The following is a 19,817-nucleotide window of genomic DNA, read 5'->3' on the forward strand; positions in this document are numbered from 1 at the left end:
CATTCCCAGATTACAGGCTCACACCTTGGATCAATGGTTCTCATGTGTCCAAGAAGAAGCATAAGCAGGCTGTCTGTGTTCTCCTAAATTTTAAAGGAGATAAAGTGGTGGAAATCGTAACCCAAGCTTAACAAACTTATTCTTGAGTTCTTATAGTTAGTTAGTCCTTTAGTCTGCCCACTTGAATCAAATGGGTTTAAACTAAAACAAGCTAATGTACAACAAGTCTATATTTATAATGTTAACTTGGACCTAAGGTGTTCTGAGAGTGGAAGGCTTAAAATTGAAAAACTTTATAGCTGAAATAAATAACAAGATTTTATCCTACATATGTGAGTCATGAGGGCAATGTCTGAATAGTTTTATGCTCATAAAGTAAATCTTGCGCTTTTAAATTAGAAGGTCAGCGTGATAACAGTTAATGTTACAGTTATATGGATCCATTGCTGCAAAAAATTCTGAACTCCTGTCCTTTACTGGAAAGTTTTTTACAATCAGTCATATATCTAGGTCTGACTTAGATCTCTTTAGGTAATTGTTGACAATAATATTTTGGAAGGAAATGAAGTGGAAGGATATGATGTTGTCTCATTAAAAAGCCATGACAAGATAATACGTCGACACGACAGTAAGACAAAACAAAACATCTAGTATGATTAACATCGTTTTCAACCTTTCCATGACTCAGCTTAAATAGCAGTCACAAGAGCAGACGTGGGTGGTTAAATATGCTGAGGTTGGGACTGCTATATGCATATTGTTGTCTTTCTTTCTCAAACACGCACAGTCACTTTTAATCTGTGTGTGGTTAAGCCTACTGTATATATTGTATCTTGTTTTCCTATAGTGACTCAAGTCAAGAATGTTTTGATGTTCAGATACGCAATGAGGAAGCATATGTGCTGATTAGGCGTAATTACACCCTTTCATTTTCAAATGAAAAGTTAAGGTGAAGTTAATGGCGCATTTAAAGGCTAAACCAGTTGTTACATTCTTGAAGTGTCAGAGAACGACAATCCTTATCCTCAGTATACCAGAAAAGTCCAAATACCAAATATTTAGTACAGTGATATGTTTAATGGGGACATGCAAACAGCTTCAAATCGACGGTGTTCAAACGTGTAGTGTTAGTCACACTAAACAGTATCTAATAATAAATATTTTAGTAAATTTTACAGATTAAACAGGGGCAACACAGTGGTGAAGTGGGTAACATTGCATCTTAACAAGTCAAGTCAAGTCAAGAAGCTTTTCATTTCAACCACATATAGCTGATGCAGTACATAATGAAAAGAAACAACGTTTCTCCAGGACCCTGGTGCTACATAAACAACATACCACATATAATTACAAACAGAAACTACAACACAGAGACAGATAAAGTGCAATGTGTGCAACTAGATGCAAACAGAGCAGACAAGTCAGTGCAAAAACAGGAAGTTTTTTTAGCACAGAGAAGAACATGTGCAATGAAACAAAATGAAATGAAACAAAATGAAATGTGCAAACTTGAGAACTGTGTAAACCAGGTATCTGATAACATACCTGTAACATACCTGCCACTATATATATATATATATATATATATATATATATATATATATATATATATATATATATATATATATATATATAGTGCTAAAAATGGTATTTGTGCTAAAAATGGAGTAACAGCTCCAGGGCCATTGTTTTGAACCTGTCTTACTGTCTGTCTGAGGTTTGCATGTCTTGTCTTGTCGTGTGTGTGTGTGTGTGTGTGTGTGTGTTGTAGGTTTCCCAACAGCATGCTGATCAGGCTAAAAAAAAAGCTCTATATGTGACCTGGTGTTGCAGGCCAGGATTAAGTTTTTTCTAAAGGAGAACAAATAATAGACTAACGATTAGCTTTAGATAGATAGATAGATAGATAGATAGATAGATAGATAGATAGATAGATAGATAGATAGATAGATAGATAGATAGATAGAATTTGGAGTTATAAATAATAATAATAATAATAATAATAATGATAATAATAATAATAACAAGCAGTATTGTACAATACATAGTTTTATTTTAAGGGAAATTCTGTGAAATGGATGCCTGAAGGACTTCCTTTTTCCGCGCAAGAGTCCCGGGAATTCCAGGCCATGCTTCTTTCGCTTTTAATTGTTTTGAACTTTCAGTTCCTCGTGAATTCCCACACGAGAGCGAAAAACCTCTCCACTTTACAATCAACACCCGGGGCTCCGCCCATATATGGACGTAGTTGTTTTTTGCTTTTTTTTGTTCAAACACAGGACGTCATTTCCATAGATGGCCCAATCGGACACAATGTTTTTTTACGCATTCGGTGCGCTGCGTGACGGAGTGCGTCACGTTTGACCCCGCCCATCTGGAATGGAAAGAATTCTCCGTTTGCCAGAAGGAAACCAGTCTCTCGTCACCAGCGCACGTAATACATGGGTCGTGCTTTCGAGTGTTTTATCCGGACTGACAGAGAGGAAGGAAACACGAACAGCTCTTCTTCTCTCAACTGAACAAGAAAAAGGGCGATCTGTACACACTTGGGTCGAACAGGCTCGGAGAATTCATATTCGAAAGCAATAACAAGAAGGATATTTCGGCTGGTTTGTTTTGGAGAGAGCTCTTGGTTTCAGGTTCAGACTGAATTAACACTGTGTAGAAGATGGGACTACTTTTTGCCAAACTGATGACGGTGTTCGGAGATAGAGGTGAGGCTTTTAAATGTTCTAAAATGGCTATTAGATTGAGGTCTGGGAAGCAGAGCTAAGGGATACTTGTTTGTTTGTTTATTGATAGAGATGACCCCCCCCATAACAAAGTCATTATTATTATTGAGTTCTTATAGTTATTAACCCACTTTACTGGTCGCATGAATTCAGCAATTTGATTGATTTTTATTTTTGATGAAATAAGTCAATTTGGATCTAAAGTGAATTAAAAATCTATGGCTCAGATAAACAACAAATATTACTGTACACGTTTACATAATGAGCCTTTATTATCATTAGAGTTAAAGCCCTCCATGGCTGCGAAAGTCTGAGAAACACTGACCTAAACTGATTAAATGCTAATTTTAAGCAGCATCCTGGCAATAAACTAGTTTATTAATGACCTATTAGTTGTTCTACTTAGTAGCATTATCATTTTATTTATTTATTTTTTTTCCAAGGACAATTTCCTATTAGTTTATTAACTATTTTTAATGTTTAGAGCTCAAGTTTTGGACTTGGTGACAAAGTGGAATTCCCAGCTGAATTGAATCTCCTTTACTCTAACAGGAGACTTGAATAAATGAATATCAGTAACAGTGTTTGGCATTTCCCAATGTCCTGTCTTACACAATTATCAATACAGAGTATTTTTCTGTTGTGTTCACCTGTGCATTCCTGATAAGATGTTCAGTTCTTTTCACCTGAAAAACCCAGATAAGCAAATCACTTACATAAGCTGCCCCCCCCCATAACAACGGCACATTGAAACTGCATAGCTGTTCACTTGTTACTATGTCAAAGTTCTTATCCAGAGGTTTATGCCGTTCATCATAACTACGTAGAGTTGTATTCGTGATACTGAGATCAAACCCTTAACACTGCCAATAAAGTAACAAAACAGGCGTAAAGGAAAAGCCTTTAAAAGTGAACTTTAAAATTCCTGATCATTCAAGCCTGAATAACATTTTGGTGTAAATCACACAAACGCATTAGTAAAATTTTCAGTTAAAAGGGTACAACACTCCTGATGACATAACAAAGATATTCTGGTATTTTCTTCTCCCTGAACTCATGATGCTAAATCTCCAATCAAATCAGGCGTATGTAGATGTGTTTATGGGGGTGTTATGTGTCTGCTTCACACATCATTTTCTCTCCTCATTTCCTAGAACACAAGGTGATCATTGTAGGCTTGGATAATGCAGGGAAGACAACCATCCTCTACCAGTTGTAAGTGTTTTTAACAATCAAAATGTCTTAAAGAGTTATGTTGTAATAATCTGTTGTTTCAGAGCTTCAAGATTTAGGTGATTTATGCAATGTCTGTAATGATCTCTCTCTCTCTCTGTCTCTCTGGTTCTCTCATTTTAGTTTGACTAAAGAGGCTGTGCATACCACTCCTACTATTGGCAGCAATGTGGAGGAGATTTCTGTCAAGAAAACGCGCTTCCTTGTTTGGGACATTGGAGGTCAGGATGCTCTTCGAGCTAGCTGGAGCACCTATTACTGCAATACAGAAGTGAGTGAGAGATCACTTTTGGCTTCTCTAGACCTTTTATAATCAAAGTGCTTTTTAGTCGTATACAAAAATAATACAATCAAAAAAATACACTGGCAATATAATGGGAGCTATAAAGGAACTGCAATGATCCCATTATGGCTAGAAACAGCTAATCTACTAAATGTGCCTGCTTATAGAAATTTAATAGAAATACATATGTAATTAGGTTAGCAGCCTGTAAGATTTTTTGTGTCATTCACTTTAGTATGGTGATGTGCAAAACTGAGACGCTGCTATGAATTCAAATTTGCTCAACTGATTAGCCAACTGTCCCATACTGATACAAGGGAGCTTGTTGACACAAAACATCATGTGATAGTTAATAATACATGCTACTAATGAAATAATCTATAGCACCTGTTGAAAAATACTGTGTAATGCATTAAGAAAATCTATGATGGTGTCCATCATGAGATGGAATTGGCTTAATAGCTTCCAACAGGTTTCGGTTGTTTTCATTTAGGGACTTTCTGGTTATGATTACCACCAGAACCCAATTGGCTCTTCTTTCAGTAGAACCATTAGGAAGAACACAGTCTATTGGCCATTGCGGCCCATAATTTCAGTTGTGTGCATATAAACAGTATGCCATATATCATTTATACAGTTACTGTTCATTAGTGTATCAGTATGTTTGGCTTATTTTCTTTTTCCAACTTGCAGATTGTGATCCTGGTAGTAGATAGCACAGATCGGGAGCGTTTAACTCTTACGAAAGATGAACTACATAGAATGCTTGCACATGAGGTGAGCTCATTTTCATTTACATTGTTTTCTGTATAGCGATGATGTGCTGTTGCCATGACATAATTAGCTGCCAATATATAATTTAAATCTAAACTCCCAATCCAGGATCTGCAGAATGCTTCAGTGCTGGTGTTGGCCAATAAGCAGGACATGAAAAACAGCATGACAGCAGCAGAGATTTCCCAGAATCTCACTCTCACTTCTCTCACAGCTCACTCCTGGCATGTCCAGGCCTGCTGTGCCCTTACTGGAGAAGGGTAAGTCTGTAATTTCTTTTACTTATTATTATTATTTTGGCGTGCTAATGATATTTAATAATTGCAAGTTATTATGCCTTTGTTTAAAGATAGGCAGTGGTTGTCGAAACATAGGTTTTTAACCTTGTTATACTTGTGTTTTACTAGTTTTAGTGCTGTTAATATAATGGTAATAATATAATTATTAATGCTGTTACTAATACATTTTATGGTATGGCATCTCATTTTCTGAATGTGTTTTCTCCCCTCTCTAGCTTACCAGCAAGTCTGGACTGGATGCGTTCCCGAGTTGTAGCAAACTAGGCCGGAAGTGGTTCATAGTAACTCTGCAGAGCCAGAGTTTCTGTCCCATATGTGCCTACATTGTCATCAAACTCTCAGAGTTGATGTTGGGGCTTATTCAGAGCCCTATTAAAACTACAGGTGGACTGAACCCTGGACATGCAATGTATATTTGTATATACTGGCATGTACACATGTGCTAATTATGTCTTCATTTTAGAGGTCACATTGTTAACATTACAAACAGATTGTGTTGTCCAAGGTGGAAGAATTTGCACTGATTTTATGAATTCCGAACAAACTGTGTATTCTGGCCTGTGGCGCTACTATACTTCTTGAGAGTAGGGATCACTGCCCAAGCACAGCCCAATAGTATTTGGTGAGAAATTCATATGGATGTTGGTGCTCAGTTTTTAAGCTTCAAGCATTACTTCAGATATTTAATAGGATGTTATTTGTGTTTGATGGACCTAAGTCCAGTGAAATTAAACAAGTATTGACATTCTGAAATATTGAAAGCTGCTTATTCATACTATATTTTCTTGTTCATTTTTTGTACAAATAAAGGAATGTGAAAAAACTGTGAAATATGCATTCTAAATGTTTTGATTTCGAAGAAGTGTTCTATTGGAAAACTAGAGAAATTAGTCATGGAAAGAGTTCCAGGTGTTTTTCAAATAATGAGCTATAATGACTCTTGCAACAAAAATTGAGATAGCAATTGCCAGAAGTCCATCTAAAAGCTAGGCAATAACAATGCGTTTCATTATACAATTTAAAATGTAAACGTTAATTACATGACAGACGATTCTCAGATTTTCCAGTTTCCAGAAATTTTGAATCATGCATTAATTCAGATGTTATTGTCTGCCTACTAGCCAAATATAATCTTCTTAATGAAGCATTTAGTGAATGTATAAACAAAATCTCTAATTTTATTAGTTATGCCCATGGTGTAGAATACAAATTCCTTAAAGGTACTGAAAAGCAGGTTCAGAAGGGGGCACCCGGATTTGAACCGGGGACCTCTTGATCTGCAGTCAAATGCTCTACCACTGAGCTATACCCCCACACATAAACACTCTCAACTGACAACAGGTGTGTTCTAAATGGATGCCCTTTCAATGCATTTTAAACCTATCATTTTAATATTGGGTTCATAGACTAAAAGTCAATATGCAGTTTCCTACTGCCATTGGATTATCTACACATGATATCCTTTGTAGGCTTGGTCATTTCCAGATGACTTTTAATGTTGTAAACAGTTAAGGATACCTGAATCAGCGGAGTCAGGCAAGGGTACGCGGATTCGTCCAGGGGTAGATCTTACCCTGGATTACATTGTTGTCTTTGCTAATCCTTTTTTTAGTGAGTCCCTGCGAGTAGAGCTGGTATAATGATCAAGGGAATTTTTTTAATGTGGAGACAGTCCTTGTAGTTGGTGAAGGTGTTTGGAATATGTTCGTGGCCATCAACGGGCATCTTAACACAAATCAATCGTCTCTTGAAAGTCAAACCGTATTTGAGCAAATTTGCTGACCATGAGCATCCCTTCATGGTCACAATTTACCCATCTTTGTGAATTCCCCATTTTTTAATCCATTCCAAGAATAAGTGAGTTGGAAAGGCCTACCCTGGATTACGATGGTGTTGGAAAGAACGCATTCATTCATTGAGTCTAGAGGCGATATGCTTCATCTTTCTGGATATGCCCATGGACGACTCAACGGTCTAGAGCGCAGAGTGCTTAAAGGTACTGCAAAGCAAGTCTAGTAGGGGGCACCCATATTTGAACCAGGGACCACTTGATCTGCAGTCAAATGCTCTACCACTGAGCTACACCCCCACAGGTAAGTGCTTGCAACTGACAACAGGTGTGTTCTAAATGGATGCCCTTTCAATGCGTTTTAAACCTATCATTTTAATATTGGGTTTATAGAGTAAAAGTTAATAGTCTAGAGGGGATATGCTTCATCTTTTTGCTTATGCCCACGGACGACTCAACAGTCTAGATCGCTTAAAGGTACCGCAAAGCAAGTCCAGCAGGGGGTACCTAGATTTGAACCAGGGACCGCTTGAGCCGCAGTCAAATGCTCTACCACTGAGCTACACCCCCACAGGTAAGTACTTGCAACTGACAACAGGTGTGTTCTAAATGGATGCCCTTTCAACGCGTTTTAAACCTGTCATTTTAATATTGGGTTCATAGACTATGTGGCCCTATGTTGGTTTAAGTTTAAGATAAAGGGACAATCAGAGAAAACATAGCATTAAATATGTTAGCCTTTGAGAGCTCTTAGCAGAAAGCAAATAAACATAAACGAAATACACAAGTAAAATCAATTCAAAGTTAATCAAATATCCACTCACTTATACAATACAGACGGCTACAGGTTAAATCTAAATCCTAAAGGCTAATGGCTAAAGTCCCCCAAAAGAACTTAACCCTCAACAGACAACAGTAGCAGCCTCCTAAATAAAGAAAACAACAATTAGGAACTGCTTACACATCCATGTCACATTGCACATCACATCGATTTTGTACACATGCAAAACATGTCTTGAGCCAAGAAAATAAAACATTTACATTAACAATAACAGAGGATGAAAATAAAGCAAACTTACAATTATCTGAACAGCAGAGAATACATGGAACTCTTCCAGAACCTTCTCCCCTCTGCATACAATATTTGATATATTAGACTTAGTCATGCTAATCATCAATCTATGACATGTAACGCATGGTATAGCAATATATTAAATACAACTTACGCGCTCTCTCTTGGATACACAAAACACCTGCCAACAATACCCCACCAGCACTGAACAAAGCAACACTCCTCCTGTCCTTTTTTTCCAAAGTTTTAATGTTTAATTTGCAAATCTTTAGAAGTAAAGTTTGTTCTGGCTCATGCTTTCCTTAGCATTTTTCCCGCTTCTCTGCCACGCATGGGCTCAGCATGCACTGAGGTACAGAACAGTCTTAAAGGGGCAGCGTCCCTTTTCCGTGCATTTCCTATTATCTCATTCAATTAACATATACACACATATCACAGGGGTTTTCCTTAAGCTTGCGCACTATTGTCCAAACCACTTGGTTACACTCTCCCTTGCCTATAGTCATCGTCCTCGGTAACTACTTACATCCTACTCATTTAGCATTCCCTGAAGCTTCCCAGAAGTGTAAAGAACCATACCAGCTAAAACTTGAGACAGAATATCTGAGCTAAAGGACACTGCCTTACAAGCTGACTTAGGCAGATTATGTGGGTTACTGTGGACACCTGCAGTTTCCCTCTGTGTTCTTCATGGAGCTGGGGAAGGGACATCTGTCCTGCTACTGTTCCCTGCTCTCTTCCTTGGAATAGGCACAGGTCTAGACTCAATTACATCAGCAGGGAGATCAACACACACTGGCTCTAGGGGAGAAGATACAGGATCCAGTCTCCGGGTAACAAGAGAAGCATCATTGATATCTGTCCCTGAAACTGCCTCATTTTGCACTGGTCTCTCCACACCAAAACCAAAACCTCTTTCAGGTTCAGGAAGAAACTGACTGAACTCCTCAGGCATTGGCATCCGCACCCGCCCCTCCCCAGGATATCTAACCTTTTCCACTAACACACACTGTGGATCATGGAATTGTTCCTCTGGCTCTAAAACTCTGGTAGGATTATCCATTGAAGGAGCTGTTGAACACCTTTGTTTTGGCACTGGGGTGGGAGTCATGCAGAGGCGAAGGTTGGACCTATGCACTCGCTTGACCAGCCCTCCACCTAAAGGCTGCACTGTATATGTAGACCCCTGGACCTCTACCACCTTGTATTCCACCGATGACCATACATCTTGGATCTTGTTCCTTCCTAGTGGACGATGCCTTAAGTACACGATTTGTCCTACTTCTACTCCTGGACAGTACACATTTTCCTCATGCTGAGCAACCCTCTCTGAAGCCTTCCTCTCAGCATACTCTGTTGCTCGGCGATGTGCTTCCTGCAGTCGTTCCCTATGCACTGCCAACCAGTTAGGTTCAACATCAGTAGCTGGCTCTTGCCCTAACAAAGCATCGACAGGGAGATGTGGCTGAACACCAAAAAGCAGATAGTATGGTGAGTAATCTGTGGATGAGTGGGGTGTCACATTATATGTATAGACCACCTCAACTAGGTGCTCTGGCCATTTGCGCTTCTTTACTGGTGGAAGTGCACGCAAGAGACCATGAAGGGTTCTGTTGAACCTTTCACATTGGGGGTTACCTTGTGGGTGATGTGGCGTGGTACAGGTTTTCTTCACTCCATATAGCCGGCAGAGCTCAGAGATCACGGCACTTTCAAAATTCCGGCCCTGGTCAGAGTGCAAGCGTAGTGGCACACCATACTTTAGAAACCATTCTCGAAGAAGGCTCTTTGCCATAGTCTCTGCCTTCTGATCACGAGTGGGGAACGCCTGACTGAACTTAGTGAAAACATTGGTCACAACCAGGACATTCTCACAGCCATCAGAAGCTGGTTCTAGTACTGTAAAGTCTACTGCAACTACCTCCAGTGGACGGGAAGCTAAGAATGGCATCCAGGATGTCTGAAACCTAGGCCGTGGCATCTTAGAAAGCATGCATCTCTGACACCTCTTCACCCACCTCTCAACATCCTCATACATTCTTACCCAGAAACACCTTTGCCTCAACAGTCCTATTGTCCTTTCTATACCCTGATGCCCCATCTGATCATGAACACTCCTTAGAACTGGCTCGGTCAGACAGGCAGGCACTAACAATTGACAGCATTCACCCAAGTGGACATCATCTACCACACGGTACAAAAGACCCTGTTTCTCTCTAATCTTATGCCATTGTTTTAGCAGAGCAAGTACAGGTTTGGACAAGCCTAACCTTTCCTGTTGGGTGGGCTTTCCCTTTCTGCTTCAGAATTTCTTAAACATGCTAATTGTAGGATCTGTTTCTTGGAACTGACGGAGCTCTGTCTTTGAATATCCCGGGAAAGTAGGGGTATTTCCACATGCAACATCACCCTCAGTATTCTCAGTCACCTCAGACACTCTCAGCTGCCTAATATCATAGCACTCTACACCTGCTGCCAGCAGATCTGGTCCTAAAGCTGTCCCCGTCTTGAGAGAATTACAAATGGCCACACAGCCATCATATTCCACATCGTCCCCTTCCAACTCAGGCTCTTCCGGCCCTGACATCCGTGACAAAGCACCAGCTGCAGTGTTGCATTGCCCAGGGCGGTACTGCACATCAAAATCAAATACAGCAAGCTGGGCTACCCAACGCCGTTCAATTGCACCCAACTTAGCAATACCGAGATGACAGAGTGGGTTGTTGTCCGTCAACACAGTAAACTTAGATCCTAGCAAGTAACTCCTAAACTTCTCAGTCACTGCCCACTTCAGTGCTAGAAGCTCGAGCTTCATACTGCTGTAATTCCTATAATTTCTCTCAGCCCCTCGCAGCCTGCGGCTTGCATGAGCAATGGCAGTTTCCTTACCTCCCTGGTACTGGTACAAAACTGCACCCAGTCCCAGGTTGCTAACGTCCGTTTCTAGAATGAACGGCAAGGTAAAATCTGCATACCCCAGTATTGGAGAACTAGTCAACTTATCCTTAAGGTTTCCAAATGCTAGCTGGCACTCTGAGTTCCAGGAATGTCTGTACAACCACTGCACTTTAGAAGGACTGCTCTCTCTAAGACAAGTGTTTACTACTTCATGCAGGGGCCCCGCTACCTGAGAGAAACCTTCAATAAACCTCCTGTAGTAGCTACAAAATCCCCAAAATGATCTGAGTTCCCTAAGGGTACTAGGAACTGGCCATTGTCTCACAGCACTTATTTTCTCAGGATCTGCACTCACCCCCTGTGCTGAGACTTGATGACCCAGAAACCGAACTTCCGACTGCAGAAAACACCATTTTTCCACCTTAACCTTCAGTCCATTGTCTCTCAATCTCTGGAACAGTCTCTAGCCTATCCAAATGCTCTGAGAAGGATGACAAATACACTAACAGGTCATCTAGGTAGACTAGAACCATTTGGAAAATCAGATCGCTCATGGTGGCTTGCATCAGGCGCTGGAATGTTACTGGGGCATTACACAGGCCAAAAGGCATTTGTTGATATTCATATAGCCCAAATGGCGTAAGGAATGCTGTCTTATGCCTGTCCTTCTCATTAACTGCCACCTGATGATAACCACTAGCAAGGTCTATCGTCGAGAAAATCTGAGCCCCAGACAAAGCATCCAAGCTTTCATCTATCCTCGGCAATGGGAATGCGTCCCGCCTGGTCTTTGAGTTCAGTTTCCTGTAGTCCACACACAGCCTTAGACTACCATCTGCTTTGCGAACCAGCACAACTGGTGAAGCATACGGACTGGAGCTCTCCTTAATAATGCCTTTCCGAAGCAGCTCAGAGATGTGCCCTCTGACCTCCTCAAATTGATTCGGTGGTATGCGCCTGTGTGGCTGAGAGACTGGTCTATCATCAGTCAAGGGAATCTCATGTTTCACCTTATCTGTATATCCTAGATCCTCATCGCTAGCTGCAAACACCTCAACATAATACTTTAACAAAAGTGACCTTAGCTTTGCTTGCTGTTCTGATGTGCCGCCAATGTGAAACCTCTGTAAAAGCATTTGCGCCTCACTATCAGTTCCTATTGTCACTCCTGGTTCGACAATTACCTCCTCATGATAAGCAGCAACACGCTGAAATCTTACATGGCAGGGGCTCCTGTCAACAGATTGACACAGACCAAGAACGCCCAGCCTAACCTTAGGAGACAACCAGACATCATTGTGTGAGAAATTGATTACCTGCACTGGAAACACCCGTTGGTGTGGTGACACCAGGGTGGGGATGGGAAACAGTCCACCAGGTAAAGGGGTTCCTTCCGACTCTAAAAGCAACCAGGTCTCACATCCAACTGCTCTTCTATGTACTCTAGCATTAACCGTGGTTACAGAAGATGCAGGGACATAGGTTTTATGCTTTCTACTCACCCGAGCTGTGCGCACTGTCTCAGTCAGCTCCACCTCTTGTACTCTGTGAAATGCCTCCCTCCACACAGAATCTAACTTCCCTCCCAGGGCATTGTCAAATTCTGTAATGACCAACTGCCTTCACCTCTGAATAATATTCATACCCAGGATGCTAGGGGGAGATGAATCCTGTAAAGTTACACCCCCATCACGAACAATCAGAAACCCACATTCCGGTACGACTAATCCCATGACTTGTACATCTAGCTCGACATACCCCAAGTAAGGCAAAGGAAGCTTATTGGCTGCTGTTATCTTAAGCCACTTAGCCGTACAGTGCATGTCCTTGTCTTCTCCATGGAGATGATCTCTAAAGAAGTTCTCTGTCAGCATGCTCACATTACTCCCGGTGTCTAGTAGACATCTAACAGGTACACTACCAATATGAATATCAACCTCGGGGCACCTGCCTACTGCTCGTTCTAGAAACCTTTCCCTAGTCAACACACCACTTGTTGAGCTCTCAGGCTTCCCCAGCATTGCTCGGCTGTCTGCAGTGGAGGGATCCCCGTTTCCTTGTGCTGCACTATTTGGCCTTACCATTGACTGGTCCTTTGAACCACGTTGCGTCATACACTGCCGTGCTATATATTCAACCCCTTCACATCTCATGCAGATTGGTAGACCATCTGCAGCTCCCTTCTAAGAGAGGAGTCTCTCACACCTTCAATAAACTGATCTCTAAGAGTGAGCTGAGTGTTAGACACTGCACTTGGGGACTGCTGAAGAGCAGAGTTTAGTAACTGGGACAAAGCATGTGAATACTCACGAAAATCCTCTCCTTCCAACTGTCTGCATGCATAAAAGGCATGTAGCAACTGGGGTGTAGTACACTTCTCCCTAAACGCACCCCTCAAATATGAGAATAGCTCCTGAGGTCGCCTTATTTCCCCTTCCATACATAGCTTGACCTCATCTAAAGCTGATCCCCGTAAATGAGAAAGAATGAAGTCTACTTGGTCTTCAAGAGTTAACCGTCTCACTCTAATTACACTTTCAGCTTCTTCAATGAATTCATCTACAGTTTGATTATCTTTACCAGGCTCACCACAAAAAGGCACAATCTGCTTTTCCCTTGGGATGTACACATAAGATCTGGTAGTGACATTACTCATATTTGCAATGGTTGTCAGTATCTCATCATGTCTTCGGCCTAACTCTAAAATCTGTGACTGGAGGTGTGACATAGGATTAGCTATATTAGCTTAGATACACAAAACACCTTCCAACAATACCCCACCAGCGCTGAACAAAGCAACACTCCTCCTGTCCTTTTTTTCCAAAGTTTTAATGTTTAATTTGCAAATCTTTAGAAGTAAAGTTTCTTCTGGCTCATGCTTTCCTTAGCATTTTTCCCGCTTCTGTGCCACGCATGGGCCCAGCATGCACTGAGGCACAGAACAGTCATAAAGGGGCAGCATCCCTTTTCCGTGCATTTCCTATTATCTCATTCAATTAACATATACACACATATCACAGGGGTTTTCCTTAAGCTTGCGCATTATTGCCCAAACCACTTGGTTACACGTATTTGAGCAAATTTGCTGACCATGAGCATCCCTTCATGGTCACAATTTACCCATTTTCGAGAATTCCCCATTTTTTAATCCATTCCAAGAATAAGTGAGTTTGTCGGAGAGCGATGGAAAGGCCTACCCTGGATTACGATGGTGTTGGAAAGAACACCTTGATTGAGTCTATAGGCTTCATCTTTTTGGATATGCCCACAGACGACTCAAAGGTCTAGAGCGCAGATCGCTTAAAGGTACTGCAAAGCAAGTCCAGCACAGGGTACCCAGATTTGAACCAGGGCCCTCTTGAGCTGCAAACAAATGCTCTACCACTGAGCTATACCCCCACAGGTAAGTGCACTCAACTGACAACAGGTGTGTTCTAAATGGATGCCCTTTCAACGCATTTTAAACCTGTCATTTTAATATTGGGTTCATAGACTAAAAGTCAAAACACAGTTTCCTACTGACATTGGATTATCTACACATGATATCCTTGATGTATGATGATGTAGGCTTGGTCATTTCCAGTTGACTTTTAATGTTGTAAACTGTTAACCAGTTAAGGATACCTGAATCAGCAGAGTCAGGCAAGGGTTCCCGGATTCGTCCAGGGGGCCTTCTGATCCGCAATAAAATTCTCTAACACGCACTCTGCTTGGTCCCAATGAAAAGAGTGTCAACTGGTCTAGGTGGTCTAACGGTGTGGGAATTATTTTTTACAATGAAAACAGTCCCTGTTGGTAGAGGTGGCATAATGATCAGGGCAATATGTTACTGTGAAGACAGTCCTTGTTGGTGCAGGGTGTGTGGAATTTGTTCATAGCAGACTCTGGGCACCTTAACACCAATCAATTGCCCCTTGAAAGCCAAAGCCTTTTTGAGCATCTTTGCTATCCAAGAGCATCCCTTCAAGGCCACAATTTACCCATCTTTGTAAATTCACCACGTTGTGTAATCCATTCCACAGATAAGTGAGGCTGTCGGAGGAGGAAGGTAGGTCTTACCCTGGATTACATTGTTGTCTTTGCTAATCCTTTTTTTAGTGAGTCCCTGCGAGTAGAGCTGGTATAAAGATCAAGGGATTTTTTTAAATGTGGAGACAGTCCTTGTAGTTGATGGAGGTGTTTGGAATATGTTCGTGGCCATCAATGGGCATCTTAACACAAATCAATCGTCTCTTGAAAGCCAAACCGTATTTGAGCAAATTTGCTGACCATGAGCATCCCTTCATGGTCACAATTTACCCATCTTCGAGAATTCCCCATTTTTTAATCCATTCCAAGAATAAGTGAGTTGGAGAGCGATGGAAAGGCTGGATTATGATGGTGTTGGAAAGAACACCTTGATTGAGTCTAGAGGCGATATGCTTCATCTTTTTGGATATGCCCACAGACGACTCAACGGTCTAGAGTGCTTAAAGGTACCACAAAGCAAGTCCAGCAGGGGGCACCCGGAGTTGAACCAGGGACCTCTTGATCTGCAGTCAAATGCTCTACCACTGAGCTATACCCCCACAGGTAAGCACGCTCACCTGACAACAGGTGTGTTCTAAATGGCTGCCCTTTCAACGCGCTTTTAGAATCAAGATTCTAAAAGCTTTATTGTCATTTCAACCACATATAGCTGACGCAGTACATAGTGAAATGAAACAACGTTTCTCCAGGACCTGGTGCTACATAAACACACAACAACAAAGTTCAACACAAAACAACACCACAGAGCTAGGACAGAAGTTTGTCTTAGCCACATAAAGTGCACAGTGTGCAGCTAGGTGCAAACAGAGCATAGACAAGACAGTGCAAAAGACAATAAATACAAGAAAGACAACACAAATGAACACAGGACACTTAGCGCCGAAAAAGAAAGAAAAGAACATGTGTAATGGAATGTAAGTGAAATAAAATAAGATAAAGTGAAATGATGTAAAAAAGTATTGTGCAAAAATATTGTGCAAAAATACACAGCAGCGGTTGAGGTAGTGCAAATAGAAATAAACATAAATATGTCTATAGCACCGGATGACAGGTAGAGGTAGTGCAATAAGTAATGAACAGTATAAATTATGTGTGTGCGTGTCCACACAGTCAAGAGAGAGTGTGTGTGAATCTGTGTGTGAGAGAGACAGAGAGTTGATATACAGTTCAGTCCTGAGTGAGAGAGTGTGTGTGTGTGTGTGTGTGTGTATGTGTGTGTGTGTGAGAGAGTGTAGAACAGTTCAGTCCTGGGTGTTGAGGAGCCTGATGGCTTGAGGAAAGAAACTGTTACACAGTCTGTTTGTGAGGGGCCGAATGCTCCGGTACCTCTTTCCAGATGGCAGGAGGGTGAAGAGTGTGTGTGTGAGCGGTGTGTGGGGTCAGCCACAATGCTGTTAGCTTTGCGGATGCAGCGTGCGGTGTAAATGTCCGTGATAGAGGGGAGAGAGACTCCAATGATCTTTTCAGCTGTCCTCACTCTCCGCTGAAGGGTCTTGCGATCCGAGACGGTGCAGTTCCCAAACCAGGCAGTGATGCAGCTGCTCAGGATGCTTTCAATGGTCCCTCTGTAGAACAAAGTCAGGATGGGGGAAGGGAGATGGGCTTTCCTCAGCCTCCTCAGGAAGTAGAGGTGCTGCTGGGCTTTCTTGGTGATGGAGCTGGTGTTGAGTGACCAGGTGAAGTTCTCCGCCAGATGGACACCAAGGAATTTGGTGCTCTTGACGATCTCCACCGAGGATCCGTCGATGGACAGCGGAGAATGGTCACTCTGTGCTCTCCTGAAGTCAACAACCATCTCTTTGGTCTTGTCGACATTCAGGGAGAGGTTGTTGGCTCTGCACCATGCTGTTAGATGTTGCACCTCCTCTCTGTATGCTGACTCATCGTTCTTGCTGATGAGACCCACCACGGTCGTTTCATCAGCGAATTTGACGATGTGGTTGGAGCTGTGCATTGCTGCACAGTCGTGAGTCAGCAGAGTGAACAGCAATGGACTGAGCACACAGCCCTGAGGAGCTACAGTGCTCAGTGTGGTGGTGCTGGAGATACTATTCCTGATCCGGACTGACTGAGGTCTCCCAGTCAGGAAATCCAGGATCCAGTTGCAGAGAGAGGTGTTCAGGCCCAGGAGACTTAGCTTCTCAATCAGCTGCTGAGGGATGATTGTGTTGAATGCTGAATCTATGAACAGCATTCGAACGTAGGAGTCCTTACAGTCCAGGTGTGTGAGGGCCAGATGGAGGGTTGTGGGGATGGCGTCGTCCGTGGAGCAGTTAGGACAATACGCAAACTGCAAGGGGTCCAGCGAGGGTGGTAGCTGTGACTTGATGTGCCTCATGATGAGCCTCTCGAAGCATTTCATCACGATTGGTGTGACGGGACGATAGTCATTGAGGCAGGAAACCGTAGACTTCTTTGCCACAGGGACGATGGTCGTTGTCTTGAGGCACGTAGGGATGATGGAGATGCTCAGCGAGATGTTGAAGATGTCAGTGAAGACATCTGCTAGCTGCTCTGCACACTCCCTGAGAACTCTGCCAGGAATGTTGTCTGGTCCAGCAGACTTCCGTGGGTTAACTCTGCATAAAGTTCTCCTCACGTCAGCCATGGTGAGACAGAGCACTGGGTCATTAGGAGGAGGGATGGTCTTCCTCACTGTTGTGTTGTTCTGTGCCTCAAACCGAGCGTAGAAGTCATTCAGCGCGTCTGGAAGGGAGGCATCACTGTCACAGGCAGGTGAAGTTGTCCTGTAGTTGGTGATCGCCTGGATGCCCTGCCACATGCGCCGGGAGTCTCTGCTGTCATTTTAATATTTGGTTCATAGACTAAAAGTAAAAATGCAGTTTCCTACTGCCATTGGATTATCTACACATGATATCCTTTGTAGGCTTGGTCATTTCCAGTTGACTTTTAATGTTGTAACTGTTAACCAGTTAAGGATACCTGAATCAGCGGAGTCAGGCGAGGGTTCCCGGATTCGTCCAGGGGGCCTTCTGATCCGCAATAAAATTCTCTAACACGCACTCTGCTTGGTCCCAATGAAAAGAGTGTCAACTGGTCTAGGTGGTCTAACGGTGTGGGAATTATTTTTTACAATGAAAACAGTCCCTGTTGGTAGAGGTGGCATAATGATCAGGGCAATGTGTTACTGTGAAGACAGTCCTTGTTGGTGCAGGGTGTGTGGAATTTGTTCATAGCAGACTCTGGGCACCTTAACACAAAGCAATTGCACATTGAAAGCCAAAGCCTTTTTGAGCATCTTTGCTATCCAAGAGCATCCCTTCAAGGCCACAATTTACCCATCTTTGTAAATTCAACACGTTGTGTAATCCATTCCACAGATAAGTGAGGCTGTCGGAGGATGAACGTAGGTCTTACCCTGGATTACATTGTTGTATTTGCTAATCCTTTTTTTAGTGAGTCCCTGCGAGTAGAGCTGGTATAACGATCAAGGGAATTTTTTTAATGTGGAGACAGTCCTTGTAGTTGGTGGAGGTGTTTGGAATATGTTCGTGGCCATCAACGGGCATCTTAACACAAATCAATCGTCTCTTGAAAGTCAAACCATATTTGAGCAAATTTGCTGACCATGAGCATCCCTTCATGGTCACAATTTACCCATCTTTGTGAATTCCCCATTTTTTAATCCATTCCAAGAATAAGTGGGTTTGTCGGAGAGCGATGGAAAGGCCTACCCTGGATTACGATGGTGGTGGAAAGAACACCTTGATCGAGTCTAGAGGCGATATGCTTCATCTTTTTGGATATGCCCACGGACAACTCAACGGTCTAGAGCGCAGATCGCTTAAAGGTACCGCAAAGCAAGACCAGCAGGGGGCACCCAGATTTGAACTAGGGACCTCTTGATCTGCAGTCAAATGCTCTACCACTGAGCTATACCCCCACAGGTAATTGCACTCAACTGACAACAGGTGTGTTCTAAATGGATGCCCTTTCAACGTGTTTTAAACCAAGGGTTTATAGATTAAAAGTCAATACGCAGTTTCCTACTGTCATGGCATTATCTACACATGATATCCTTTGTAGGCTTGGTCATTTCCAGTTGACTTTTAATGTTGTAAACTGTTAACCAGTTAAGGATACCTGAATCAGCGGAGTCAGGCAGGGGTACGAGGATTCGTCCAGGGGGCCTTCTGATCCACAATAAAATTCTCTAACACGCACTCTGCTTGGTCCCAATGAAAAGAGTGTCAACTGGTCTAGGTGGTCTAATGGTGTGGGAATTATTTTTTACAATGAAAACAGTCCTGCTGGTAGAGGTGGCATAATGTTCAGGGCAATGTATTACTGTGAAGACAGTCCTTGTTGGTGGTGTTGTGTGGAATTTGTTCGTGGCCCATCTTTGTAAATTCCCAATTTTTTTATTCATTCCACGAATATGTGCGTTTGTCAGAGAGCGATGGAAGGGATCTTTACAATGGATTTCCTTGCTGCTGTTAATACTATTTCCACTGAGTTGTTGTTAGTTTATGTGGTATAATGATCATTGGAGTTTTTTCTGTGAAGACAGTCCTTGTTCCTTCTATCGGACTATCTACATTTGATATTCTTCTGAGGTTTGGTGATTTCCAAATGACTTCCAGATTTCCAGAATATCATAACCTATAAAGCAGTTAAGGTTACCTTAATCTGATTAGGCTTCAGTAAAACAGTGCCAGCTTTCGGAGGTAGCCTAATGGTGTGACTT

The 19,817-nt window shown here is 42.2% G+C and overlaps 1 protein-coding gene and 6 non-coding genes across 7 annotated transcripts; 1 reads left to right on the plus strand and 6 right to left on the minus strand.

Annotated features, from left to right (window-relative positions):
- The first annotated feature begins 2,395 nt into the window (after positions 1-2,395).
- Positions 2,396-6,152, plus strand: arl5c (ADP-ribosylation factor-like 5C). Its single transcript, XM_058377174.1, has 6 exons — positions 2,396-2,714; positions 3,887-3,947; positions 4,089-4,236; positions 4,942-5,025; positions 5,131-5,282; positions 5,537-6,152. Exons 1-6 carry the CDS (start codon positions 2,669-2,671, stop codon positions 5,583-5,585), a joined length of 540 nt encoding a protein of 179 aa, XP_058233157.1. The 5' UTR covers positions 2,396-2,668; the 3' UTR covers positions 5,586-6,152.
- Positions 6,153-6,562: 410 nt separating this feature from the next.
- On the minus strand, positions 6,563-6,634 carry trnac-gca (transfer RNA cysteine (anticodon GCA)). Its single transcript has one exon. It is a non-coding gene; the product is annotated as a tRNA-Cys (tRNA).
- Positions 6,635-7,338: 704 nt separating this feature from the next.
- trnac-gca (transfer RNA cysteine (anticodon GCA)) lies at positions 7,339-7,410 on the minus strand. Its single transcript has one exon. It is a non-coding gene; the product is annotated as a tRNA-Cys (tRNA).
- Positions 7,411-7,608: 198 nt separating this feature from the next.
- trnar-gcg (transfer RNA arginine (anticodon GCG)) lies at positions 7,609-7,680 on the minus strand. Its single transcript has one exon. It is a non-coding gene; the product is annotated as a tRNA-Arg (tRNA).
- Positions 7,681-14,404: 6,724 nt separating this feature from the next.
- trnac-gca (transfer RNA cysteine (anticodon GCA)) lies at positions 14,405-14,479 on the minus strand. Its single transcript has one exon. It is a non-coding gene; the product is annotated as a tRNA-Cys (tRNA).
- Positions 14,480-15,576: 1,097 nt separating this feature from the next.
- On the minus strand, positions 15,577-15,648 carry trnac-gca (transfer RNA cysteine (anticodon GCA)). The gene has a single exon. It is a non-coding gene; the product is annotated as a tRNA-Cys (tRNA).
- Positions 15,649-18,941: 3,293 nt separating this feature from the next.
- trnac-gca (transfer RNA cysteine (anticodon GCA)) lies at positions 18,942-19,013 on the minus strand. The gene has a single exon. It is a non-coding gene; the product is annotated as a tRNA-Cys (tRNA).
- Positions 19,014-19,817: the final 804 nt, after the last annotated feature.

This window comes from Hemibagrus wyckioides, linkage group LG02 (assembly GCF_019097595.1).
Source record: "Hemibagrus wyckioides isolate EC202008001 linkage group LG02, SWU_Hwy_1.0, whole genome shotgun sequence".
Taxonomy (NCBI): domain Eukaryota; kingdom Metazoa; phylum Chordata; class Actinopteri; order Siluriformes; family Bagridae; genus Hemibagrus; species Hemibagrus wyckioides.

What these genes read in the sequence shown, in the direction of transcription:
- arl5c (XM_058377174.1), top strand. Translation starts at nt 2,669, where the DNA reads ATGGGACTACTTTTTGCCAAACTGATGACGGTGTTCGGAGATAGAG. An exon ending in CCTATTACTGCAATACAGAA is followed by an intron (nt 4,237 to 4,941) that starts GTGAGTGAGAGA and finishes TCCAACTTGCAG; the next exon opens with ATTGTGATCCTGGTAGTAGA. An exon ending in ATAGAATGCTTGCACATGAG is followed by an intron (nt 5,026 to 5,130) that starts GTGAGCTCATTT and finishes CTCCCAATCCAG; the next exon opens with GATCTGCAGAATGCTTCAGT.